The sequence below is a fragment of the Pelodiscus sinensis genome, chromosome 2 (genome assembly GCF_049634645.1).
Source record: "Pelodiscus sinensis isolate JC-2024 chromosome 2, ASM4963464v1, whole genome shotgun sequence".
NCBI lineage: Eukaryota > Metazoa > Chordata > Testudines > Trionychidae > Pelodiscus > Pelodiscus sinensis.
In genome coordinates this window covers 250,129,880-250,155,419 of record NC_134712.1, presented here as the reverse complement: position 1 = coordinate 250,155,419, position 25,540 = coordinate 250,129,880, and the positions used below count along the sequence as shown (strand labels likewise).

Genomic DNA, 25,540 nt, shown 5'->3' with positions numbered 1-25,540 from the left:
GTTTTGGGCAAAGGGTTAGGTCCCTTTTTACTCACTCCTTAACATCCTCTGTAGCAGTCTATCATTACAGTAAAAGGCCTTTCTGCCCATTGTTCTGCATTCTGCCTTCATATGCACAAATGACTCCTATGAAACGGCATGAGCACTCCATGCAAATACTCATGTGAAGGCTAACTAGGTCATCCAATTGTTTGGGATTTTGGGCCTTGGACGGGTTTCTAGAATTGGGAAAATAGTGCAAATGTTTTTCTTTTGTACATGCCTACATATCTTTTGTACGGGACTTTCCCTCCCATTCCCATCCCCACCCTGCACAGCTTTCTGTCTACATTTCTAATTTATAACAAACCAAACATGGTTACTCATTGAGGTTTATTTTCCTAACACCATCAGACATCACAAAATGCTTTGCACTTAAAATTGTGAGCTAAACCCAATGCAGCAATGGGCAAATTCTTGCCTGCAGGCCAAATACAGTCCACCAGGGTTAGCTCCTGGAAGACCACCACCACTATATTTACCTGAGCCTCTGCAGATATGGGTGAATGCAGCTCCCATTTGCTGCGGATCACTTTTCTGGGCCAATGGGAGCTGGGGGAAGTGCTGGCCCAGTCCGCGCTGTTTCCTGTAGCTCCCATTGGCTGGGAATGGCGATCTGCAGCCAATAGGAGCTGCAATTGCCAGTATTTGTGGAGGTGCAGGTAAATATGGCAGTGGCGGGCCAACAGAGGCTAACCCTGATGAACTGCCACCGTCTTATTGCCCACCTCTGCCGTAACCATTGGAATAACAACTGCAAAAACTGGTGCGAGTGATGTATTGTCAGATGCTAACCAACAGTAAAAAGGAAATATTATTATTATAAAAGTTTATTTTTTACTTTTTACACATTTCAAATGCCTGCCTACAAACTCTGCAAGGAAAAGTAGAAACCTATCAATTAAAACCTGTGGTCTTTTTGTTGAGTGAAGGTGTGTGGGGATAGAGGAAATGTTTATAAGCCAAATCCCATCTTCTGGGTGCTTGTTGCAAAACACAGGCCCAATACAGTGATGCACAGATCTGCAATTTCTCCATCAGTCCTGGTAGAGAGACCCGGCCATTAGGTCACTGGGCATGACTCCTGCACTGTCCGATGAACCGGACTGCCCATGGCCTGGTTTCTAACAAAGCAATTACAACGGCCAACTGCGGGTTTCCCAAAACCAACCCATGAGCCTTCCACTGGATAGAAGGAGTGGAATCAGCAGCCATTTTCCCCTTTTGTATGAGTCACATTGGAATATGAAAAACAAGGAGGAAACAGGAAGGCATGTAAATATCGACTGAGAGACTGCACTCCCCAGATAGGTTGTGTTCCAGGTCTAAGTGGCTTACTGCTGTGGAGACCAGAACCACATGACCTCTGCAGGGGCGGAAGGCCCCTTCCCATTTTAAGATGCCAAATTCTAATTTCTGGTGTGACACCGTTCCCATCAGTGTATTACGCAGGATTGACAGACCATCTAATCCTAGAGGCCCAATTCCCTTCTCACTCACCCTGGGGTGAATCAGGAGTTGAAGTAAGTGTCTTTATAGTTCAGCTCTTTCCCTATCTGTCTGCGGATTCCCCAGCTTGTAGTTTCTTAAGTGTTTTCAGACTCACACTGGCTCTTCCTCCCTCCCCGAAGAAACCTCGTTGATCTTTCATAAAAGAAAATAGCCTCTGACAGACTCAGCAAGACTCCATCTAAATGTGCTTCATCTTAATCAACTTTTAAGACAGAAGGCAGCAAAGACGTTCCCCGGAGATATTTACTCCCTCAAAGCAAGGGCCATCTGGGCTGCTAAAAGAAATTAATGCATTTAGGACCAGTTCTTTAATTATCATAATGACACAACAGGGGTCTGTGGCTTGTTTGGCCTGGAAATAGGTGATTTCATTGGTCTTCACCTCAAAACAGAACATAAATGGTCCATGGAGAGAGGTTTTTATGTGTAGCGGGTCACTGAAACACTAAGGCTACGTCTACACTGGCCCCAAATTCCGGAAAAGCGATGCAAATCAGGAAAGTCAGCATAGGGAAATCCGCGGGGGATTTAAATATCCCCCGCGGATTTAAATAAACATGTCCGCCGCTTTTTTTCCGGCTTGGGGAAAAGCCGGAAAAAAAGCGTCTAGACTGGCGCGATCCTCCGGAATAAAGCCCTTTTCCGGAGGATCTCTTATTCCTACCTCAGGTGAAAAGGGCTTTATTCCGGAGGATCGCGCCAGTCTAGACGCTTTTATTCCGGCTTTTCCCCAAGCCGGAAAAAAAGCGGCGGACATGTTTATTTAAATCCGCGGGGGATATTTAAATCCCCCGCGGATTTCCCTATGCTGACTTACCTGATTTGCATCGCTTTTCCGGAATTTGGGGCCAGTGTAGACGTAGCCAGAGGCTTTGTCTACACTACACAGCTGTTAGCAACGTGGCTGCCGACACAGCCGTGCTGCTGAAAGTCGGGTAGTGTAAACACAGTTTGCCGGCACTTTTACTGACCAAAAAATTCTACCCCCTATAAGCAGCATCTGCTTTGTTGGAAGACTGCTCCTGCCAACAAAGCGCTGTTTACACTAGTACTTGCCGAGGCAAAGCTTTTGTTGTTCAGGGGAGGGTGGATGTAAGCACCTGTGAACAACAAAAGTTTTGCCGCTCAATTGTCAGCTTAGACAAAGCCTAAGAAGAGGATTTGAGAGAGGTGGGCTTGACCCAGAACATCACATCAAAACATCTCCAGTCTCTGGTGAACTGGGATCTAATATTCAGGGATTCACCCCCAATTCTCATTGATTCCAAAGGGCAGTAACTCGGAATATTTTATCATGTCTACTGCTGTGCCTATAAGGGTATTTAGGGTCCATTCTGAGGCGCAGAGTGGTTTAGTCTAAGCAAATTTCCCAAAGTCACACAATAAGTTAGTGGCAGAGCTGGGAATAGAAGCCAGGCTCCTGAAGCCCATTTCCCTGTTCTAGTCTCCAGACCTCTTCTCTTCTGTACTTCACTTAACAGTGAGTTGAAATGTGAAAATAAGGTCATTGGAGAGTTTCTCACCCAATGGTACCTACCCAGTGTCATCAAAGTGAAGTCTCAGCACAGCCCAGACAGTGACACAAATTGTCGGGGTGCCTACAAAAGATAAGATGGAGAAATCATTAATTGCTTATTGTTATTTATAGCTCCTCTTTGCACATAACACACCAGTTCCAGTTGACACACAGTCATCTTCCCCTGTGATTTTATGTTTTAGTGATGGAGAAACAAACAAAACGGTGCCAGGAATGACCCCAAACTCTACAATAGGATTGTTTTGGAAAAGCATTAAGTAGTCCTGAGTCTGTCTCAGGATATGCTTTTTTTTTTTGGATGTTCACTAAATATTAATGACAAATACTGGTGTTTGATGGGATCATATTTATTAACATTTACCTGTACTGATATTCAGCTGAGATGGGGTTGCACTATGGACTGGTTCTTTAACTAGCTAGATTGACAGTCCCTTGGTCGGCATGTCTATACATTGTCTTATTATTTAATCCTCTATTCAGATGCACTAACAGACACAGGCCAAGCTCCTTCCATCAGATCTTTGGGGGTGCAGCTTGTCTAGACTGTGGGCTTCTTTTGGATGAAGCTTTTCCGGAAGATATCTTCCGAAAAAACTTCTTCTAAAAGAGAGTGTCTACACAGCAAAAGCACATCGAAAAAGTGATCCGCTTTTTCCAAAGATAGCATCCACACTGAATGGACACTATCTTGTATTTAAGCTGTGATTACAAGTGGCCGGAGTGGCCACCAGACACCTGTGCTTTTTCCTTTTTCCTCTTCTTGTGAAAGAACTCTCTCTTCCCCGTCCACACATGCCTTTTTCCGAAAGAGCTCTTTCGGAAAAAGGCTTCTTCCTTGTGTCACAGAGCAGGTCCTTTTGATCTTGGCCTCGTGCATATTGTCCAAAGCTGCCATAATAAAACCACTCACAGCGAAGGTAGGCCGCTAAGGCATTCTGATTCAAAGCATAACTTGTAAGCGCAAGATGCAGTTTCAGTAAATGGAATTTGGCCTTGCAGGCATCAAAGAACAGGCAGAAGCAGGGAGTGAGCATAAAGAGATAAGACGCAGCTGCAGAAACTTAATTTAGCTGGCCCAAGGAATAGGAGGCAAACTGTTAACATATATATCACTTTGACCAGAATAGCCTCATTTAGCTGTCCCTGGGAACAGAAAAACTGAACTGTCTCACACATCAGTCCAGTAAAAAATAACTTATCTTACTGGCACCAAAACAGAAAAATAAAACATAGACATTTGGCCAGGTGCTGCACAAATCATACAAAGCAACTACGTCATACTGTCCCATTGTAAGAGCACTTTAGCCTATCAGGTTAGTTCAAATCCTAATATGGTATCAGATATCTGGTTATGGTATAAAGACCCTCTACCCCTTTGTTCGAGGAAGTTCCGTGTATTGAGGGCACGTGTCTTTTTGCCTGGCTGAAGGATTGATCACCCTGAGGCTGCCTCCCCACCCTTTGAGTCAAAGATAGGGGCGCGCGAGTTCTGAGCATGCTCCGAGTTCTTGTGTGTCTTTAAGCTGTTATCATTGCTGGATTTGTAAGTATTGCTTAAAACATATTAATCATTAGTTTAGTTAATAGTTGAATTGTGTTAATTACACTGTGTAATTTTGTAGAGTGTAAATGAGTCATATTAATCGCACTGTATAGATTGTGTAATTCTGTGTTGCGTAGTAGTGTTATATTTTTAGGCCAGGTGCAAGTGATAGAAGTAAAAACCCAGGAGTTGTCAAGTTATAACAGTAGATCAATGACTAACTCCACCAGCTGTCCAAAAATAACACTAGAAGGATTGACTGTGGGCGGAGTTTTTATTATTATTATTTTGGCTTTGTTTTTTGTACTTTTTGTTTGTCTGTTGCGCTGCCTTAAGCGAATTAGAGACAGTGATTTGGTATAGTTGAATTGTAATCAAAGAAGTTTGTAATTAATTAAGTATAGATAAGTTTAGGTTTTTCCACCCTGTATAAGCATTAGGTAATTGCTTGTTTTCAAAATCATTTGAAAGTTATTTGGTTTTGATAAAAGAATCATTGCATTTAATAAAAATCATTTGTTTTACCATCATCCAGTAGTTTTCACTGGGTAATCAGCTTTACTCTTTGGGGCCCCCACCACATCTCCGAACCAAGTTGCAACACTTCGTAGAAAGAGGTTTACCAATGTTGAAAAAACCCCTCTTGTCTTTCGATTTTTTTTTAGAAAGAATGCAATTGCAGTGTGGACGTAAGTGAAGTTTTTTCGGGAAAAAGGCTGTTTTTCCGAAAAAACTGTAGTGTAGGCATACTCTTAGATCAGATGAGAGGCAGCGTCACTGAGTAAGCTTAGACTCTGGCTTGGGACTCAAAGACCAAAGCTCTATGCCTGGCTTTCTCAGTTCATCTTTCTGTGCCTCTGTTTCCCCTTCCACTGTGTAGAGTGTATGATTGTCATGTCAGGAGCTGCCTCGCATGCGTGTGTATGGCACTTAGCAGAGTGGGGTCCTCAACCCTCTTGGGGCCTGTGGGCACTAAAAGAAGACAACAAGCAGAAGAAGCAGAGCTGCACACGTTGTCAAGTTTCTTTGGGTTTTTTAAATTACTCTCAGAGGTTATTTCTATTCAGGATCAGTTTTGAAGGTAACGGTTGTCATGCAAAATGTAACACTGGGCCTACCCTTGAAACCTGAGACCAGCAGTTACAATCAACAGTTTCTCTTGTGTCTGGTATCTTGGAGTCTTAGCCAACATTTCAACGACAGACTCTCCGATTAACACGCCTGAGGGAAGGATTGGTCCCAGAAGTTTCACATTGCAAATAATCACATTACATGTCATCACAGGAGTCAGCTCTTTACAGCACGATGTGTTTCTTTCCAAGACAGCTAGCTCTTACCTATCCATCCCTGGGTTCCTAAGCAGGTGTTGCTTGGACATGCCTTCCACTCATTCATCAGCTACCAGACATGATTGACGCCTCCAATAAGGAAGGGGCTCAGGAAGGCCATGGAGAAGTGGCCCAGGAATTTGTAGCTATCATGCAGCTGTTACCAGAGACATTACAGACAGCTGTTGTCACAGGGTCTCTGGGCTGGAACCCAGAGTAGAGGGCAGGCCCGGGTTCCTCCACCAATTCCCCATTACAGTTTTAGACAGAGACTGGCTTTGGTACAAGGGTCTGTCCTACTCTGTCCCACTGGGAGAGACCGTGAAGTTTGGTTCCCCTCTTTTCCCCATGCTGGCCAATGATGACAGTAGCTCAACAAACAGCAAGCTGGTGTCTAAATCAAGGCTGTTGTGAGCCTCTGAGGCAAGTCATGTGTCTGAAAGGGCAGGACCCACTAAAATTAAGGAGGAGCTTTGTCACAGGTGGCATATAAGGATGCCCTCCTGGTACGTTTCATGCCACACGCACTTGTACATACAAACACATGAGGAGCAAGGAAATGCAAGTCCCCGGAGTTGGTGACTGAAAACACCAAGTGATTTCTACTTTGATTACGCTCATTCTCTTGTTCTCCATTAACTCCTCATTTCAAGAAAAAAGTAGGGTGAGTACATACTAGGTCAGATCAAAGATCCATGTAGGGCAGTATCCTGTCTTCCAACAGTGATCAATGCCAAGTGGTCAGAGGGAATGAACAGAACAGAGAATCATCAAGTGATCCATCCCTTTCCCAGCTTCTGACAAACAGAAGCTAGGGACACCATTCCTGCCCATCCTGGCTAATAGCCATTAGTGGACATATTCTCCATGAATCTATCTAGCTCTTTTCTGAACCCTATTATAATCTTGGACATCACAACATCCTCTGGCAAGGAGTTCCACAGATTGACTATGTATTGTGTGAAGAAGTAAAGCATTTTGCATGCACTAAGGCTACAAAGCCCATGTAAGATATGCCACCTACCCCAGCCAATGATGGTGTACCAATAAAAATATCTCCTTTCTGGGAAAAAGGTCTCAACCAGTAAAGTGAAAAGGTATAGTCCCTCGATGAACAGCCAGAAATAATTGGACATGACACAATAATGGAAAAAGACCATCACTGCTTTGCATTCCACCTACAAAACCAAGCACAAATAAAGTTATTTTTCTGTTCCCCCCAAAATTTGACAGGGATATGACAACTAGACACAAATCCCCAAATCCTCAAACAACAAGTAAAACCATCTGGCCTTTTATTTTATTATACGAACATCTAAAGAGCTTATGGAAACTGTTCAAAGCCATTTAGAAAGTGCAGCTCTAAAGGGGAGAAAATCAATTTTAGCCCTTAGATGGTATTTTGTAATTGCTTTCAGGCAGCTTAAGAACTACTTAAGGTGCATGTCAACAATAGCAGCTAATTGCTAGATTAGAGTCCTCCTTCCCTTAAATGCAAGTAAGAAAAGAATCCAGTGTTGTAAATAAATCTAAAAAAGGGTTTTAAGTAGAAATAAAGACCCGAGATTGTGGAATGGTCCATAAAGGATGCACCCTACTGTGTGCAAAGTTCTGAAATGTTCTTCACTGTAATTAGGGGGAGGGCGGTCACTCAGCGCCGGAAAATGAAGAGTGGGCATAAGTGTGAAGAAAGCCGAGTGATTTACATGAAAAGCAAATGGGAAAAAGTTTTAAACACAGCTACAAATCTACCAAGCTCTGGTGGAGTCTGCTGAGCCCTATACAGAGTTTGTGTGGGGAGACTTGTCTTTGCAATGTTGCAAATCAACAGGATGACACTGACTCTGCGGCATCATCAGCAGGGACAACGGCCACTGTGGGCATTGGGGTAAGCTGTTGGGGGCCTGGTTCCGCTCCCGTGGAGGGGGCGGGGCCTCGGGAGGAAGAGGCAGAGCCAGGACCAGCTTTTAGTACCACCCAGATTACGGCGAACTCCTCTCCTCTCCCATGCCCCCGTCCTCAAAGCAGCAATTCAAAGGGTAGTAGTAGTGGTGGCAGTGTTCTCTCTAAGGTTTTCCAACCATGAGCAGAGTGAGTTTTGGCTTGTGCACCGGCATTGAGGTCATGTGCGCTGGTTTGGATGTGCGCCTCTGTGGCACCCAATTTATTAGCACACATGCATTCCCAGTCGCTGGAGCAAACACTCCCCCCTCCACCATGTGGAAGGTCCCATCCCAGCCCCAGTTGCTAGAACTGGCCCTGGCCCCCACCTCCACGTAGCAGCTCCGGCCACCAGAGCAGACCTCCTTCCCCAACCTCCCTCCCACAGCCCTCCTGTCCCAGCGGCTCCCTCACCATGCCATCTAAGCCGGCCCCGCCCACCAGTGCAGCCACCTGCCGCGCAAGTGCTGCTGCATGGCTCTCCAGAGGAGGTGGGCGGGGGAAGAAATTTTTGTGCATGGCCGCGCAGATGTGCACTTTAGTGGAAACATGGCTCTGGGCCCCTTTGAATCACCAGCCCCAGGACAATTACCCCCTTTGCCACCCGTCAGTGGGCCTTGAACATCAGCCACTCAAAATGATGCCACAGAATAGCCCTGAAAACGGGACGATCATCCGTGAAGTATGAGGAGAAGGAGCCATCTGGTTGTCTCCCTTTGCACTCCATCCCCCTGCACACATCCTCAGCCAGTGTAAATTGGTACAACTTGAATGGAGCTACTCTTAGAATGGTTTTGGTGGCTTGAAACCTATGTGTGGTTTCTTTAAAAATCAGTTGCTTCATTTTTAATTAGTGATCTATGGTGGTTTTCTCCCTTTGTTTTTGCTTCTTTTTTTTTTAAACAGCTGGCCAAAAGTGAATTTGAAATCCCATTCTGAGTCAACAATTTAAAGCAACATTTTCCAAAATAAAAATGGTCACTATAGAATATTTAGTCGCTCTAAAAACAATTCAGCCAAAAGCATTTGTTGAATTTGAACTCAGCCAGTGCAGGAATGACTTTTCGAGCTGAAAATTACACCACCAGCCAGGCCTGCCAGTGGGGGCATGGTGGAAGGGCAAATGGGGCAATTGACCTGGGGCCTGGGTGATTTAACAGGGCCTGGGGACAGGGTTGCTGCTGCTGTACCTCTGCCTGCTCCAGGGAAAGAGTCTCTTGATTCAAAGCTGCTTTCGATAGTTCCCATGCAGCTTCCAGGGCCCAGTAACCCCGCTCTGGAACCTGAATGGGGCATATCAAAATCATCTTTGAGTCAAGAGATGCTGCGATAGCTTTCCCCAGAGCAGGCAGGCTGAGGCTGGGGAAGGGGGGGGAGGTGTGGTGAAGCTGCCCTGGGACCCATCTAAGCAAGTTGGGGCTGGTGCTGGGCTTGGCGGGCTCCTCTGGTGGGAGGACATCTCCAAACTGTGGGGGGAGGGAGAGGCTTATAGCTCCGGCTAAGGGGGGGGGGGGCGAGGGCCCATTGATTTCTGCCCTGGAGCCCAGAATTGCTGTTGGTTGGCCTGTTGCAAGCTGATCATGATGCAGGTTTGGATTCTCTCTTACTATGCATTTGTATGAGTCAAACACAATGGAGGACAGATCTCCAGTGAAGGCCTCCAGAAGCAACTGCAATACAAATAGTTCATCACCATCCTCTTCCTCTAGAAAAGCAGGTGGCTCCAGCTTTACTTCTACTCACGGTGGATATGAAACAATGGTTGCTGTCCTGTTCAGCGTACAGAATCCCGTCCTTGATGAAGACCGATATTGCTCGTAGAATAAACGAAACAAAGAGGTTCATGTGAATAAAGTTCCGAGTGCAGTGAAGCTTCCTAGGAAAAGGAAAAGGAGAGAAGAAAAGGGGTGGGAAGGGGCCATGACTGATTTCTCTCTCAAGAATAAATGAAGACTGTTTGTTTCATGCCTGAATCCATGGAGTTGGAACATTTGTGACCCCAGCTAATCCAGAAACTCAGGAAAGAGTATTCTGTGCTTTCCACGGCACTGCTCAAGGCCTGGGACACCTGAGCATTTTTTTTAACTAACTGACCTTGTAGCCTTGAGGATATTATGATTCTACTGGCCAACTGCATTGCATGAAAAAATATTTTCTATGGAAGATTTTAAATGCATTTGCTTATATGTTAGCATCGCTTAATGAATTACAGCCAAAATGTTTGATTCAGTTTGTGTCTTTGCATGGGAGGTTTAGGTTTTGAGATGGAGGGGAACTTTGCTTTCCTGGCATAAGAGGTGATATCCATTAGACAATGTCTGTGGTTAATTTTCCTGGCCAGTGAGCACACAGGTATGAGAGTTCCTGTAGAACTTTCCATGAAGACATCATGGACGGTACCTTCAGAAGTGCCCATCATAACTCTGCTCACATTGAAGTCGATGGCAATAGTCCCATTTACCTGAGTAGGACTGGAAATGGGTCATTTCACCGATGACCTAAAGATTTCATTAATCTCTTAGGGTATGTCTACACTACAAATTTAATTTGAACTAACAGCCGTTAGTTCAAATTAACTTTAAAAGTGGCTTTATATACAAACCACTAGTTCGAATTTAAATCGAACTAGCGGAGTGCTTAATTCGAACTAGGTAGACCTCATTCCAACTGTTACAACCACGAGGTGTAACAGTTAACTCGAACTAAGGATTTAGTTCGAGTTAACGTTTGACTGCCGCGCGTAGCCACGGGCAGTTAGTTTGGACTAAGGGGATTTAAAAATGGCGCCCGGACGGGAACATGCAAATAAAGCCTGGGATATTTAAATCCCAGGCTTCATTTGCAAGTTTGAATGCCTACATTAGCCTCCCTAGTTCGAACTAGGGGGCTAGTGTAGACATACCCTTAGGGAGAAAAGATGGTGACCTTAGATAAGTCATTAAGTTTCTCTGTGCCTCGTTTTCCCATCTGCAAAGGGGGTATGATAGCACTATCCTATTTCCCAAGGTTATTCTGAAGATAAATATGTTAAAAGATCATGAAATGTTTGGTTTCTGTGGTAATGGGGGCCAGATAAGCACCTAATACTGAGTGCTTTGGAAATTCCAATCCCATGTGCAGTAAACTATGAACAAAACAAAGATTCAATTGACCCCTGATTTTTAAGAGATTGCTGGCATCTTATTTTTGTAACTGCTGAGGCCAAGCATTTGATTTGTTTTCTGGGAGGTTTTTTGGTCCCATGGGACCTGATCTTCTGTCCTTCCTAAACAGAGATAAGCAACAACTCATTGGGGACTCACCTGAAACGACACAGGATAACCATTGCGGTGGTGAGCGATACCAGGGAAGTGCTGTATCCCACTGTGTACAGAGCCTTCACGGAGAGGTAGTAGTAATCCTTGAGAAACAAAGAGCACGTGGTCACCAATAGAACTGTCACATAGGGGCCAGATCTCGCTCACCTCACTCAGGAGAGTAATTCCAGTTACCTCACGCCTTAATGGAATAGCTTGTGTGAGAAACATGAATGTGACTGGGTTCATACATGGTGACTTCATGAACATGTACCATGACCATATACAATGACCGGGGTTAGCATAGATTCAACTGCCTGTGACATACTGCATTACAGAAGTGACTGACAGCGTGAGGGGAAAAACCTAAATGTTTGCAAGTACAATGGGTACTTCCTGCATTGTTCAAAAGCACAGCAGCTTACTTTAGGGTAGACTGTACTCTATTCTCAAATATAAGAACATAAGAATGGCCATAGTGGGTCAGACCAAAGGTCAATCTTGCCCACTATTTGGTCTTCTGACAGGAGGAAATGCCAGGTGCTCCGGAAGGAATGAACAGTTGCTTCCTCTCCTGTAATCTATTCCAAGTCTCTGACACACAGAGGCTAAAGACACCATTCCTACCCATGCTGGCTAATAAAAATGGATGGATCTATCATCCATGAATTTATCTACCATATATACTCAATCATAAGCCAATTTTTTTTGGTAAAAAATGACACTGTAAAGAGTGGGGGGTCAGCTTATGAACTGGTCATTGCATTTTACCCTTTTTTTTTAAATCTTGCGGAGGGGGGGGGGGCAAACTTCAGTTCCCAGCCCAGCAGGGCAAACTGCTGGTGCACCAGGATGTTTTATGTACCTGGAGCCCCATTCCGGATCAACGGGAGTGGTGGGAAGTGGTAGCCAGCATGCCCCTTGGCCCACGCTGCTTCCCACAGCTCCCATTGGCTGGAAACAGTGAAGAGTAGCCAATGGGAGCTGAGAAGCTCTGTGCCTGCGGACACTCCAAGACACAAACATCCAGGCACACCAGCAATTTGCACTGCTTGGGTGGGAACTGACCATGCTGTGGACTCTGCTGTATTTTAAAAGTTGGCGTCAGAAGAAACACACACATTTTAGTAGATTAATTTTAATGCACTCTAGGAAAGACACCTTTTAACTGAACAACTATGTATTCATATACTTTCAAAACTACAGTGCCTGTTTGAACATCGCATATCATTCTAATGCACTTATTTAAAGTCTTAAAACCCTTCAAACTCTGAATCAGTCTCCAATTCACCACAGGTCATTAAAGTGAGCTTCAGTCACAGCTGCTCCTGCATTGACATCATAGATGTCTGCAATGTCATATTCGGACTCGGATTCCTTATCATCAGCCTCCGTTGTGTCATCAGCAAATATGATGTCGTCTTCTGACCCATCAAGCGCATTCACTTCCAAAGAGATGGACTCCCACACATCCTTGACCCCCTGGGCAACTAGATAGACTTTGGGCTTCAGAAGATTCCCAGTCAGACCACATTGTGCATAGCCTATCTTTAAAAGGTTTGTTCGGTTGACATCAAGTGGCTGTAGAATAGAAGTTAAGCCTCCAGGTATCACAGCCAAAGCAGTTTTCAATTTTTTGGCCACATGTTTCACCACATCCCTCCTGTGTGCCCTGAACATGTTCCAAACAAGCATAGAAGGTTTCTTGAGAAGTTCTCCTGGTCTCTTATTCCACACTTTTTCCAGCCATTCAATAGTCCCACTTTCATCCATGCATCCCTTTTCATGTGCATGTCGGTTGACATTCACAGGAAATTTCATGGTTTTAGGCAAGGTTTTTCTTTCAAAAATAAGAACAGGATAGAGCTTTGATCCATTGGCCAAACATGATATACCCACTGTAAAATGGATTTTTTTCATGGCCAGTGGTTTCAATTTTTCAACCAACACCAGTTACTGTTCTGTTGCTTGGGAGATCATATGTCATTGGTGTTTCATCCAGATTACCTATTTGTGACAGCTGAAATGCACATTTTCCTTTTGATTTTTTGTAATAAACCTTAGGAAAGATTTCATTTTTTATTCCAGGCCTCTCACCAGCTTTTGCGCTATCCTTGTTCGCTGCTGAAGATAGTGACCAGGACAGTTCAAGAAGCGAGTACACCAACCAGCTGATGCGACAAACACTGATGACTTTTCTGACTTGTATTTGCCATCTTTTAATATTTGCAGAGCACGCAAATTCCAATTCTAGTGACAAGGTACTCGTTTTATCGACATTCAACCACCCACTTTCTCTGGCCCAGGAAATGAAGCACACCTTGGTGGACGTTTTTTCTTGCTTCTTGGCATGTCTTTTAGTGTTGCTTTTCCCCCCATCATTCTCTTACCTGCTTCTCATTGATACAGAATTTCCCAAGCAGCAGCATAATTACTGTTTGCTTCTGCATATTCAACAACTCAAGTTTTAAATGCTGCATCTTAAGCAGACCATTTTCTTTTGATTTCACCGTTGTTCAGTTGAAATGCTAGTATGAAAATCTTAGAAATAATTTATAGATTTTGTAGAACTTTATAGAGGAATGTCACCTGCTTTATCGCTGTTAAATTATAATTGTTCTTTGTTTCTTTCAAAGAAGCCCTGCAGATTGGCATGTCTGGGGTGATAACAGGATATTTTACTAAGATGTCATTGATTCTGCATATTATATTTTCAGGTTCCCTAGAGATTTAGGAGGTCCAGTGGTCAACATTCATGAAGAGATCAAATTGCACAGTAGCAGACTGACCCCAGTGACATAGTACTATTATTCATTGTATTTTTCTGATTGTCCTGTAAGGTCTAGAGTTTTGTGAAGTGGAAGGGTCAAATTCCATGCAGATACAATTTAAATAATAATAAAATGTTAGTACTTTTTTTTTTAAAGAAGCGAGTCCTGAAATGCATCTACAATATGGTTCGGCAAACTTTGGTTCCTTGCCTTTTAGGGTAAGCCGCTGGTGTGTAAGGAAGTTTGTTTGCTTGCTCCCAGAGCTCCTCAGCTCCTATTGGCTGCTGTTCAATGTTCCCAGCCAATGGGAGCTGTGGAAAGTGCTGCAGGCTGAGGGATGTGCTGGCTGTCACTTCCTGCCACCATTATTGGCCAGAAACTGTGAATCACAGACACTGGAAAATGCAGGAGTCCATTCCTGCAGATGGTCCAAGTAAACAAAACATCCCAACATGCCAGCAGCTTATGCTGACAAGCTGGTACCAGAAGTTTGCAAACCGCTGATATGAGAGTCCACTTATGAACAGGTCATTGTGTTTTTTACATTTATTTTAAATGGGGGGGGGGGGGGAGTTGGCTTATGAACCAACGGGCTTATGATCAAATATATACAGTAGTTCTTTTTTGAACCCTGTTCAAAATTATTAATTAATTAGCATCACATAAATTGTACATATCAATATTATGGAAATATGCAGCATAACACTAGAATAGAAGAAAAGCCCAGCTTCTTTTAAACTCATATTTTTGGACATGAACAACCATTAATTTCACCTTGATGAACCCTGAACCACACAGTTAACACATGTGCATTGCTCTTAACTTGTACCTACTTTCAAAGTGGCTCCTACCTGGTTTCCACTCTCTGTTTCATTTTCATCAAATCCACAGGCATCATAATAATGAGGGAAAGGTTCAGACCAGCCATCCTCTGTGCAGTTTCTGCTGATGTCCCCAACATCTGGAAAGGATACATGTGCAATAGGTTGCTGGGGAAATGCCATTGCCAAATCTAACCACCGGATACATTTTTCTTTACCAACTGGTGCATTATCACACAATTTGTGGCTTGACACCTTTGTAACATAAACCTTAGCTACAGTCCGAAGGCTGCAGTTGTGGAAGTGTTTAAGAGGAGGATTCTAAAGCCCAACGTGGTTAACATGCTCATTCACGTCCCCAGTTACCCAGAACACTCCACCAAAACTTGACTGTTGCAAAACCGTAGCTCTCGCAAGCACCCTAACACATTATACCATTGCTTGTGGGTGTGCCAAATTCTTTTCTGAATGCCTTGTGAGCTCGAACTGTAAAATGTTTTCTATATATTGAGTGATGGCAGTTTCTTCTGTTTGGATTGAGCCTTAATCAGAATGGATGACAATTTCAGCTTTTGCAGTAAGATTTTCTGCTGCACATTCCTTTTAATTTTTAGAGCAATTCTGTGAGGCAGCATCTCATGTCAATGGCATTGGCCTTTTTTGTGTCATATTGTTCATCCATAAACAGAACAGAACACACCTATTCAGTCAGTGCATTATTTGTGAGTATTCCAGTACTCGGTGACTGTCAGTAAGTGACTTGGTTATTGTCAGTAATGGGAACACACCAGTTCCCATTTCTCTGCAGCAATATCTAATAAATCACAGGGCTGGGTTTCTTCAACACCATTCAATAATTATTGGTACAGTAGTAAATATAATTTATAATTATATAAATTGCTAGATTGTAGCATTCAGTTGATGAATAACTCTTCTTAATGCCACTAAAAGTAACACACTATTAGTGTGGCACTATAATTAGAATTGGTCTGAAATATAATTTCTAGCTGGCAGGAGAGAAAGCTTGGTTATTCCTTGAGAACAGAGCAAAATTAAATAAATAAAACATCCTTGTTTCTTTTCCTTACCTAAGGGAGTTTGGCCTGTGCTATCCAATAGGTCAAAATCACCTACAAAACCAGAAATACAGTGAGGACAGTTTGTTTATAGCTGCTACAATATGGGTTTGATCCAATGTCCGGGAAAGTCAATGGAAAGACTCCTACTGATTTCCAGCATCTTTGGATCAGGTCCTAAATAAACAGCCTGTTTTTGTTTTGACTATGGGAAAGATGAAAAGGCAAAATATGGGTTCACCCTCTCGTTTGAATGCTGGATGTACTTATGCTAAAGTTTACACACATGCATAAGCATAAATATTTTTAAATCTACAGTAAATTAGAGTTAAGATTGAGAGTACATATCAGTAATTTAGGATAAAAACCCACTACATCCCTGAAATATATCCCAAAATCATGTGCTATAAATCAAAGACATTAAAAAGTAAGATACAATTTAAAGGAAATCAAAGCATCTTAAGGTATGGTTCTTCCCTATATTATAAAACAGCCGTATGAGTTTGAGTAAGCCATTTTAACATTTAGATTAAAATGATTTTAAAAGACATCACATTTTTTTAATTTCCCTTCAGGAGTGCTGCTGTGATAACAATATTTACTAAGTGCAAAAATAGCCGGTGTCTATCTACATTTTTCACCGGAGACACATCATAACCCAGAATGATTTAGAAAGATGAGTTCCGGGGGAAGATATATACAAATTAGGAAGTCAACAGAACTGCTTCCTACCTGGATGAGTTTGCCCCATGTTATCCACTTCCCAACCTGGAAGGAAATTATATCAGGTTAACACAGATGATTAATTTATTTTCTTTAGTGGTTTGCGACAATAACCAAATGTTATTGCAAAGTTTAGGAAATGTCAGTGGTCACAATTAGCCCCTTTGCCATACAAGTTATGAAAAGAATGGGAAAAATCTATTAAAAATGAAAAAAATGAATAGGATACAAGATACAGAATCCTAGAGGAGGCTGCAAGAGACCTTGAGACGTCATCTAGTCTAGCCCGCTGCTTTGAAGCAGAACCACATATACCTAGATTATCTCTGACAGGTCTAACCTGCTCTTAAAGACCTCAAATGATGGGGGTTTCACAACCTCTTTATAGTTAGAAAGATTTCCTAATATTTCAGGTAAATCTCCCTTGCTGCAGATTAAGGTAACTGCTTCTTGTCCTACCTTGGTAACTGGAGAACCATTGATCACTGACCTTTTATAACACCTCTTATTATACTTAAAGACTGTTATCAAATCCCTCTTAGCCTTCTTTTCTCGAGATTAAACAGCCCAGTTTTTTTAAGCTTCCCTCATGGTCAAGTTTTCAAAAGCTTTTATCAGTTTTTGTTGCTCTCCTCTGTCCTCTCCAATTTTTCCACATATTTCCTAAAGAGCAACATGCTGAACTGGACACGGTACTCCAGCTGAGGCCTCACCAGCATCAATTAGATCACAGCAATTATCTCCCATGTTTTACATACAATATTCCTGTTAATATACCCCAGAAAAGTAGCCATTTTTACAGTAGCAGCATATTCTTGGATCATATTCACTTATGCCCCATTTTCTATGTATGTACTTGAATTTTCTTTCCAAAGCAAAGTACTTTTAATTTGTCTTTTTTGAAGTTAACCTAACTCGTTTCAGGCCAATTCTTCAATTTGTCAAGGTTGTTTTGATTCTAGTCCTACAACGTGCCTGCAATTCCTTCCATCTTGGGGTCACCTGTAAAATGTATAAGTGCACTCTAAAGTCTGTTATCCAACTTATTAATGAAAATATTGCCTAGAACTAGCTTCAGGACTGATCCCTCTAGATATGCCTACCCAGTTTGATTGCAAACCACTGATAACTGTTCTTTAAGCAATCGTTCAACCAGTTGCGTGTGTATTTGGCAGTAATTTTATCTAGACCACATTTTCTGTCATTTGCTTATGCAGATGTAATCTGGAGCTGTGTCGAAAACCTTACAAAACCCAAGATATATCATGTCTTGTGTTTCTCCCCCATCCCCTAGGCCATTAACCTCGACAAAGAAGAAAATTAAATTATTTTGGCATGATTTGCTCTCGACAAAACTATACTGGCTATTCCTTATAATTCTATGGTCTTACAAACTGAGTTCAATAATATGTTCCAGTATCTTTCCAGGTATCACCATTAGCCTGACTGATTCATAATTCCCTGGCTCCTTTTGTTTCTCTTTTTAAATAGACATAATATCTATTGCCCTTCTTTTGTCACCTATTGTATATGAGTTCTCAAAGATAACTGAGAATGGGTCTAAGATTGCTTCAGCTAGTTCTCTGAGTATGCTAGAACAAATTTCATTAGACCCTACTAACTTATCTAAATATTCTTTAATCTGTTCTTTCCCAATTTTGATTTGTGATCCTTCCCACTTGTCATTACTATTAATTTTGTTGATTATCTGTTCACATTAACCTTACCATTTTCTTAATAAGAACCTTTAACATATTTAGTGTCTGTTATCAGCACCTCATCAGCCTTCTTTTCTCAGTCACTAAATATCTCTATGTGCTATGCCGTGTTCCAGGCAGAGTGAAGCTCCAAGAAAACTAGAGACAAAGCAAGTACTCAAGTTGTGTGGAAACCTGGGAGACTGATTATCTGTAGTTGATTTTCATAATAAGCAGTTCCTTGTTTAAGAAAGTCATAGATTCTCTATATCATGACAAGAACATCTAATTTTATGCAGGTCTCCTACATTGAGTTGCTGTGCCACCTTGGGTACTTATCCAGTCTGTTACTCACTTTTCTTGAATTAAGAATGAAGCTACCTTTCAGATTGAGGACCACATTCTGCCCTCACATATACCTCTGGTTGGGGGTATTTGGGTTAAGCTGGCAGAGAAGCCTGTCTCTGGAACTAAATTCTCTAATTTAATTTATACACAGAAGAGCTTCTGCTGTTTGCAGATTGGCAAACCCCACTTCAAGATACTAGGCAATAAACCACGGTTCACACCCTTCAGCCTTTGGAGTAAGGATGGAAGGGAAGTCTCTTTAAACTCTACTTCCCCACTCAATCTCCCTAGGTGTTATTCATCTGGACATCTACAAACAGCAGAGAAGAGTGGATGGCCAATAGAGCCGTACTGCCAATTGAGGCTGGTCTAAAACAACACGTCCACACTCCCTGGAAGCTGGAATTATACATTCCTGTGCAGTGCTGGACACATCTGCTATGACATGCGCATTGGGCCCAGCAGTCACCTTATGTAAATCAATGTCACTCCATTGTAGTCACTAGAGCTACAGGGATTTATGCCATCTGAAGATCTGGCATATTTTCCAGCAACCTGAACATCCAGTCAGGTTAGTTCATATTCCACCAGACAGATCAACCTACTGAGCCAAGGGCTAGGGATTTCATCTATTGCTTAATAGAATTCAACATACTGTGTGCGTGTGTGTGGAGTGTTTGTGGGAGATGGGGGAGGGTTCAGGAATGGTTAGAAAAGTTTCCCAGCTGCATGACTTCATTTATTATGTGACTACACCATAGTGGGGGGAAAAAAAGTTCCAAGATACTGCACAGTTTTGGTGCCTGGAATCTATGATGATGTTGCAAAGATACACAGATCAGAGGAGTGTGTGGGTAGAGCTCAAACATGCTGATTTTCTGCCATCAGGTTGGAATTACTTTTGTCTGCCTCCCTTCAACCTTACTTGCTGCCTTTTTGAAGCTAAAAGGCCTGACCCAAAGTCTGCTGTAGTCAGTGATGGGTTTTGAATTAGGCTGTGTCAGTGAACTGAGCAGCCCAGCCAGATAAAAGAGTACAGCCACCAGATGGCAGTGTTTCCCCAGAGAAGACGAGCCATGGTGGAAAACGAACTGATCTTCATGAGGTCCAGACTAGTTCTGTCAACGCTCCACTGAACAAACACAGTTAGTGAAACGACTTTGACAATATTTTATCTGCCTTTTGCAAGCAAAATATTTAGATTAACTTGAAGTACTCCTATGCCCCAAATTATCCGACACTAACTCCGAATGTGGCATGCAGCTATTAACTGGGGATTGGAATAGCCATGCATTTGTCCAATATGGAGGTCTTTTATAAAAAGAAATTGCATAAAATGCAGAGAGACTTGTCTAGGTCCTGCTGAAAAGGGACAGAGTACAGAGCAGGAATAATGAATGGACTCTTGTCACCACAATGTATGAGGAACTTGTATTTTATGCTTTTTTTCAAAAGCCTCATGAAATAATTTTTATTTCACATGCGTTTGCTCTTAAAATAAACTGAAATGTCACTTTGGAGTGATAAAATGGAAAATGAAAGACTTCACTGTGAATATTACAGGATATGTCTATACTACGGGCTAAGATCGAATTAAAATATGCAACTTGCGCTACGTTAACTGCGTAGCTGAAGTTGAAGTTCTTTAAGTTGACTTCTGGAGCTAACCTCAGGGCAGGAAGTCAAAGAAAGAACACTCTTCCTTCGACTTCCCTTACTCTTCGTGGAAGTAAGACCACCAGCACTGACTGGAATGCCCCTTTCAGTTCGAATTAGCTCAGAGGAATAGCAAGGGTGTTATGTGCCCGGGGGCAAAGGCAAAATTTGTGCCTCTTCCCCCACCACCACATGGCAGGCCCCCGAACCTGGCACATGGCTGAGCCCAACCATGAGAGGAGGAGGGGGGAGTTTGTACCGCGTCTTCCCTCACCTCCTTGAGTTTGGGCCGGGCACCTGCACGCACTAACCCGCTGGCGGAGATGAAAGAGGGTTGGGCTGTGGGTCGAGAGGTGGGGAAGAGGCTTCGGCCAATGGCAGCAGGAGGAGGAGGAGCAGGCAAGCCGAGGGATGACGGGGGAACAGAAGGGGACTAAATTGTGGCCCCCTTAGCGTGGTGCCCGGGGGCAACTGCCCCTCCCCCTGTACCTCCTCACTTTGCCACTGAATTAGCTGTCTTAACTAGACCCGCTAATTTGGACCCTGGAAGATCGAAAGCAGCAGCTTCGATCTTCTCCGTAGTGTAGACGTACCCACAGGGATAATGGTCTGAGTGGCGGTAGGGCAGCAAAACAAATGAACAAGCTTATACATCCAAGTCTCTTACATCAGCATCAACATCCTTCTATTCAGATCCCTCTGAGGTGAACTGGGCTGCCAAGTTTGCTTTAATACATGTATTCAACATCAACTGTGTGTATTCAACTCACTAGTCATTTTCAATGACTACTCTCAAAGCTTGTGAACAGAATGCCAATACCATTGCAAAAAAATCCATCAACCCCTATTCCGTCATTGGTCATATTGGGTACGTCTAGACTACACCTTTCTGTCGACAGAGAGATGTAGATTAGGCACATTGAAATTGCTAATGAAGCGGGGATTTAAATATCTGGCACTTCATTAGCATAAACATGGCCACCTCTTTGTTCTAAACAGAGCTTTTTCAAAAAAAACCCCAGCATTGTAGATGCAGATCTTTCAAAAATACAGCCCTTTTTCAAAAGATCCCTTATCCCTCATAAAATGAGGTTACAGGATATTTCGAAAAAGGATTTTCGAAAGATCTGCATCTAGACTGCCTTTTTTTTTTTCGAAAAAGCTACGTTTTGAAAAAAAAGCAGTGGCCATGTTTATGCTAATGAAGCGTGAGCTATTTAAATCCCCACTTCATTAGCAATTTTGACGTGCCTAATCTATATCTTTCAGTCGACTGAGAGGTGTAGTTTAGACACAGCCATTGTCACACATTGGTTAGATCTGAAGAAATTTGGGCTAACTGGTCAACATTTTGCATTATCAAAATTTACTGAGCAGTGTACTTGTCAAATGGTGTCAGACCAGCTCCATGAGCACAAAGACTAGGGCTGCATATAGACTGGCAAGTTTTTCCGCAAAACATTGGCCACTTTGAATTTGTGCAAGAACACTGACGATCTAATATAACATTGTCAGTGTTCTTCCGCAAATACAATGACTCTCCTGTTTGGGAAAAAGCCCTCTTGAGCAAATGCTTTTGCGCAAGAGGGCCAGTGTAGACAGCTGAGAACCGTTTTGCGCAAAAAAGCCCCAATGGCGAAAATGGCGATCGGGGCTTTCTTGCGCAAAACCATGTCTAGATTGGCACGGACGCTTTTTTTGCGGAAAAGCGTCTGTGCCAATCTAGACGCTCTTTTCCACAAATGCTTTTAACGGACAAACTTTTCCGTTAAAAGCATTTGCGGAAAATCATGCCAGTCTAGACGTAGCCCAGATGTATCTTAGAAAGTCAAATGCACAATCCATATTGCATCAGTGTCAATGGGAATTTTGCCACTGACTGCTAAAGCAGGATTGTATGCAACGTTAGGGGTTCTTTGACTGCTGTCCCTCAATAAGGTCTCAAATCTAGTCTTACAGAAATCAATGATAAAGCATACAGTGGAATTGCCGGACAGAAGTAGATTCATGATCCATCTAGTCCAGTATTCTGTCTACTGCAACACATCTTTCAGGAGTTGTGAGAATCCCCACAGTAGGCAGATCTGAGATAACCTGGCCCACGTGAATGTCTCATCTTAATCTGTATTAAAGATTGGTTTACATTCTAAAGCATCAGGTTTTTTAGTCTAATGGTATTTTTCTCCTTGTATTAATGACTGGGAGTAATGTCTGTCTATCTGTCTCTCTCTCACACATACACACACATAGACAAGAAGAAGAAAAAAGCCAGAAGCTAACAGGGAAGAAAAAGAGGTAGATTGCTATTAGTTGTGTTTATTTCTGACTGTTTCTGAGTATGGCGCTCGGATATGGTGGTGACAGAAAACAGGATTTTGTTTCATTTTGAACTTCATGACATTTGCAGTCCCAACCACAGCATTACACTAATGTAACTTTGTGCAATGAATAGCCTTTTTATATTGAAAAAAATCCCCATCTAGCCAAATTATTATTGCATTTTTACCCGTGCTGGACATAGGTAATGGATTCATATTTTCTATTATGATAATTTTCTTACTGTCCTAATAGAAAATTTCTATTTCATTAACATATTTTTCTGCAGCCCAGATTTTGCTAATGCAGTTGAAAAAGTTCCAGGAGAAGCTTTTACTAACAGGAGCTTTTAGACTTTATCCATCAACCTAATTTTCACTAATATGTTAAGCCTCTGGAAAGTCAATTAGATTTACATTTTACTTTATGCTCTGCATTACCACAAGAAGTCAAAGCCAATCACATGAGCATGAAGATAAAAAACATGCTGTTAAAATTGTTGCAGGGAAGCTAGGGTCCACAGTATGGCTTTCCATCCCTGGGTGCCACCCCCATGGAAGTCTATGGCATCCAGGGCCATGTCTACACTATGTGGTTATCTTCCGGGGTTTGATTTAGCGGATCTAGTGAAGACCTGCTAAAATGAACTCAGAGGGCACCTCCATCAGTGTGGATATTCCTGTTCTTCATGAGGCACAAGAGAAGCCAATGGGAGCATTTGCTCCCATCGACCTCCTGTTGTGTGTACCTCAATTTAAGATACATCAACCCTAGTTACATAATTAACATACCCGGAGTTACATATCTTAAGTCAACCTTCTAGTGTAGACCAGGCCCAAGTATGCATGTATGTGTCACCACCTGCAGGCAGAACAGAACCTGAGACCTCAGGAGCTTAGTTTAGGAGCCTCTACAACGTGAGCTACAAAACCAGCTGATGCTCAACTTAGTCTGTAGAGCTCACTTGTTCTTATCTCTTGCTGTAAGTGGTCTAAGAGCCACTACATGGGACAGTGAAGCACACCTACTAGGTGTGTGGGATACATATGCAAACCCAGAATATGATCCTATGGCTTTAATCCTACAAAAGCTAAGGCCAGGTCTATGCTACATACCTATTTCAGTAAAACTATGTCACTTAGGGGAGAGATGTAGTTATATCAACCAAACCTCCCTTTTAGGGTGCTCCCCTTTGATATAAGCACCGCCTCTCGTGAAGTTGGATTAACGACATCGCAGGGAGACATTCTCTCATTAGCACTTTAGTGAAAATGTTCCTTATTTGTACTGTACGTGAAGACAATCCCTGATCTTATTTACATTAGTTTAGTTGGGTGACTTCCATTCTTACAGTTAAGCAGGGTTGGAGCCTAAATCTGAATTTGGAGATGAGGTCTGGGATGGATGAGTGGATGCTGTGTGATCTTCTGAGCTTTCAAACAGGGCAGAGGTTTGCTCCGAATATGGATGCTTGCAATGGTATGTACTTGTATGAATTCTCGTCACTCTGTCGGTAGAGCACTTGCAATCTGACTCAAATTCTCAAAGCCCTGTTAAAAGAAGAACGGATTTCCCTTTGCAACAAGAAACCCAGAGTTACAGCCCAGCCAGAACATTCTTTGGCTTTCTGCTCCTCCTGGCTGCAGAGGACACAAAGAATGGGTGTAGTACTCCATGTCCCAGGAAGCATTCACAGGGAGCCATTCACCATGGCTATGCTACAGCTGTAGGCCTTGGGAACGCCAGGGAAATCAATGGATTGAGACCGGGGTTTAATGGTGTAAGGTAGGGCAGAATTAGTCCCAAAGCATCCATGCCATGTTCCAATGAAGCACTGCTTGGCATTGAAACTGGCTAAAAAAAGAAGAACTGCATTGAAGACCCTGGCAATGACCATTCTGCGGCGGATGTGGTGCCTTTCTGTAGAACATTTTGCTCTCCTGCCTCCCACCCCGAGTCCTCCTGTTACATTATTCTCAGCACATGGAGAATGAGGGCTCTGGTGCACTAGGCTTTTCAAATAAATCAAAGGAAGCACACAGAGATGATTAAAATGGGCTAGATTCATCAAAGGCGCTACAGAGAAAACACATTTTCAAAAAAGAAATCAGTGAATAAATAGCACTTCCTCTTCATTAGGGATTTCAATTAAAGTCTGGCATTCACGGTTTATATTGAAGTCTGCACTATATGTGTAGTAAGTCAGAGCACAGGCTAGATGAATAGTATCCATCAAACAATGTATTTGAACATTAACTATTCAATCAGTAATTGCTTCTACATGCCAATGAGTGCAATAGTGGGTCTAATAATCTCCCTCTAATCAGACATTCAGCAAAGTGTTATTTGTCCAACATATTGTTGGATGGACAATTTTGTCCAGCGTTTGACACAATAATTTATAATCTGCAGAGGGCTGTGATATTCAAGTCTAATCCATGCAGGGATAACTGGGTTGGGCTTCGTTGCCTGCTATGTGCATCTACTCAGACTAAATGACCATTTGGTCCCTCTGTTATTATTACTATTACTTCTAGTACTGTAGCTCACCAGAATCCCAGTCACAGACCGTTGTGTTAGGCACTGTACAAACAACAAAAAAGACCGTCCCTGTTCCATGGGGTTTACAAACCAAGCATAAGACAAACAACCACAGGTGAATACTGGCAGATCATTGGGGGAGTACGAGGAACCACTGAGTCAATATTGATCAGAGTGGAAGACAACACATCAGTAGCATTGGCCTAATAATCTATGGCCATCTCTGATCCTTATGAAGTGTCACTTTTTCAAAATCAGAGAAAAATCTTTCATCAGCTCTATAACTATTGTTACTTACTAGTATCACGGTATCATAGAATCATAGAACTGGAAGGGACCTCAAGAGATCATCAAGTCCAGTCCCCTGTCCTCACAGCAGGACCAAGCACCATCTA

General features: G+C 42.6%; 1 protein-coding gene across 5 annotated transcripts in view; it reads right to left on the bottom strand.

The window, feature by feature from the left end:
* The window catches only part of ADCYAP1R1 (ADCYAP receptor type I), a 213,453-nt gene that overhangs the window by 50,295 nt on the left and 137,618 nt on the right, over positions 1-25,540 (bottom strand). For 4 of the 5 annotated variants that reach the window (XM_006120585.4, XM_006120587.4, XM_006120590.3 and 1 more), the window contains exons 5-11: positions 16,597-16,632; positions 15,877-15,918; positions 14,819-14,928; positions 11,203-11,300; positions 9,644-9,776; positions 6,984-7,137; positions 3,089-3,149 (exon numbers count right to left, since the gene is read on the bottom strand). In XM_006120585.4, coding sequence (XP_006120647.1) covers positions 3,089-3,149; positions 6,984-7,137; positions 9,644-9,776; positions 11,203-11,300; positions 14,819-14,928; positions 15,877-15,918; positions 16,597-16,632 — 634 coding nt within the window. The remainder of the gene's footprint in view (positions 1-3,088; positions 3,150-6,983; positions 7,138-9,643; positions 9,777-11,202; positions 11,301-14,818; positions 14,929-15,876; positions 15,919-16,596; positions 16,633-25,540) is intronic. The other variant, XM_025183367.2, reaches the window with a different exon arrangement.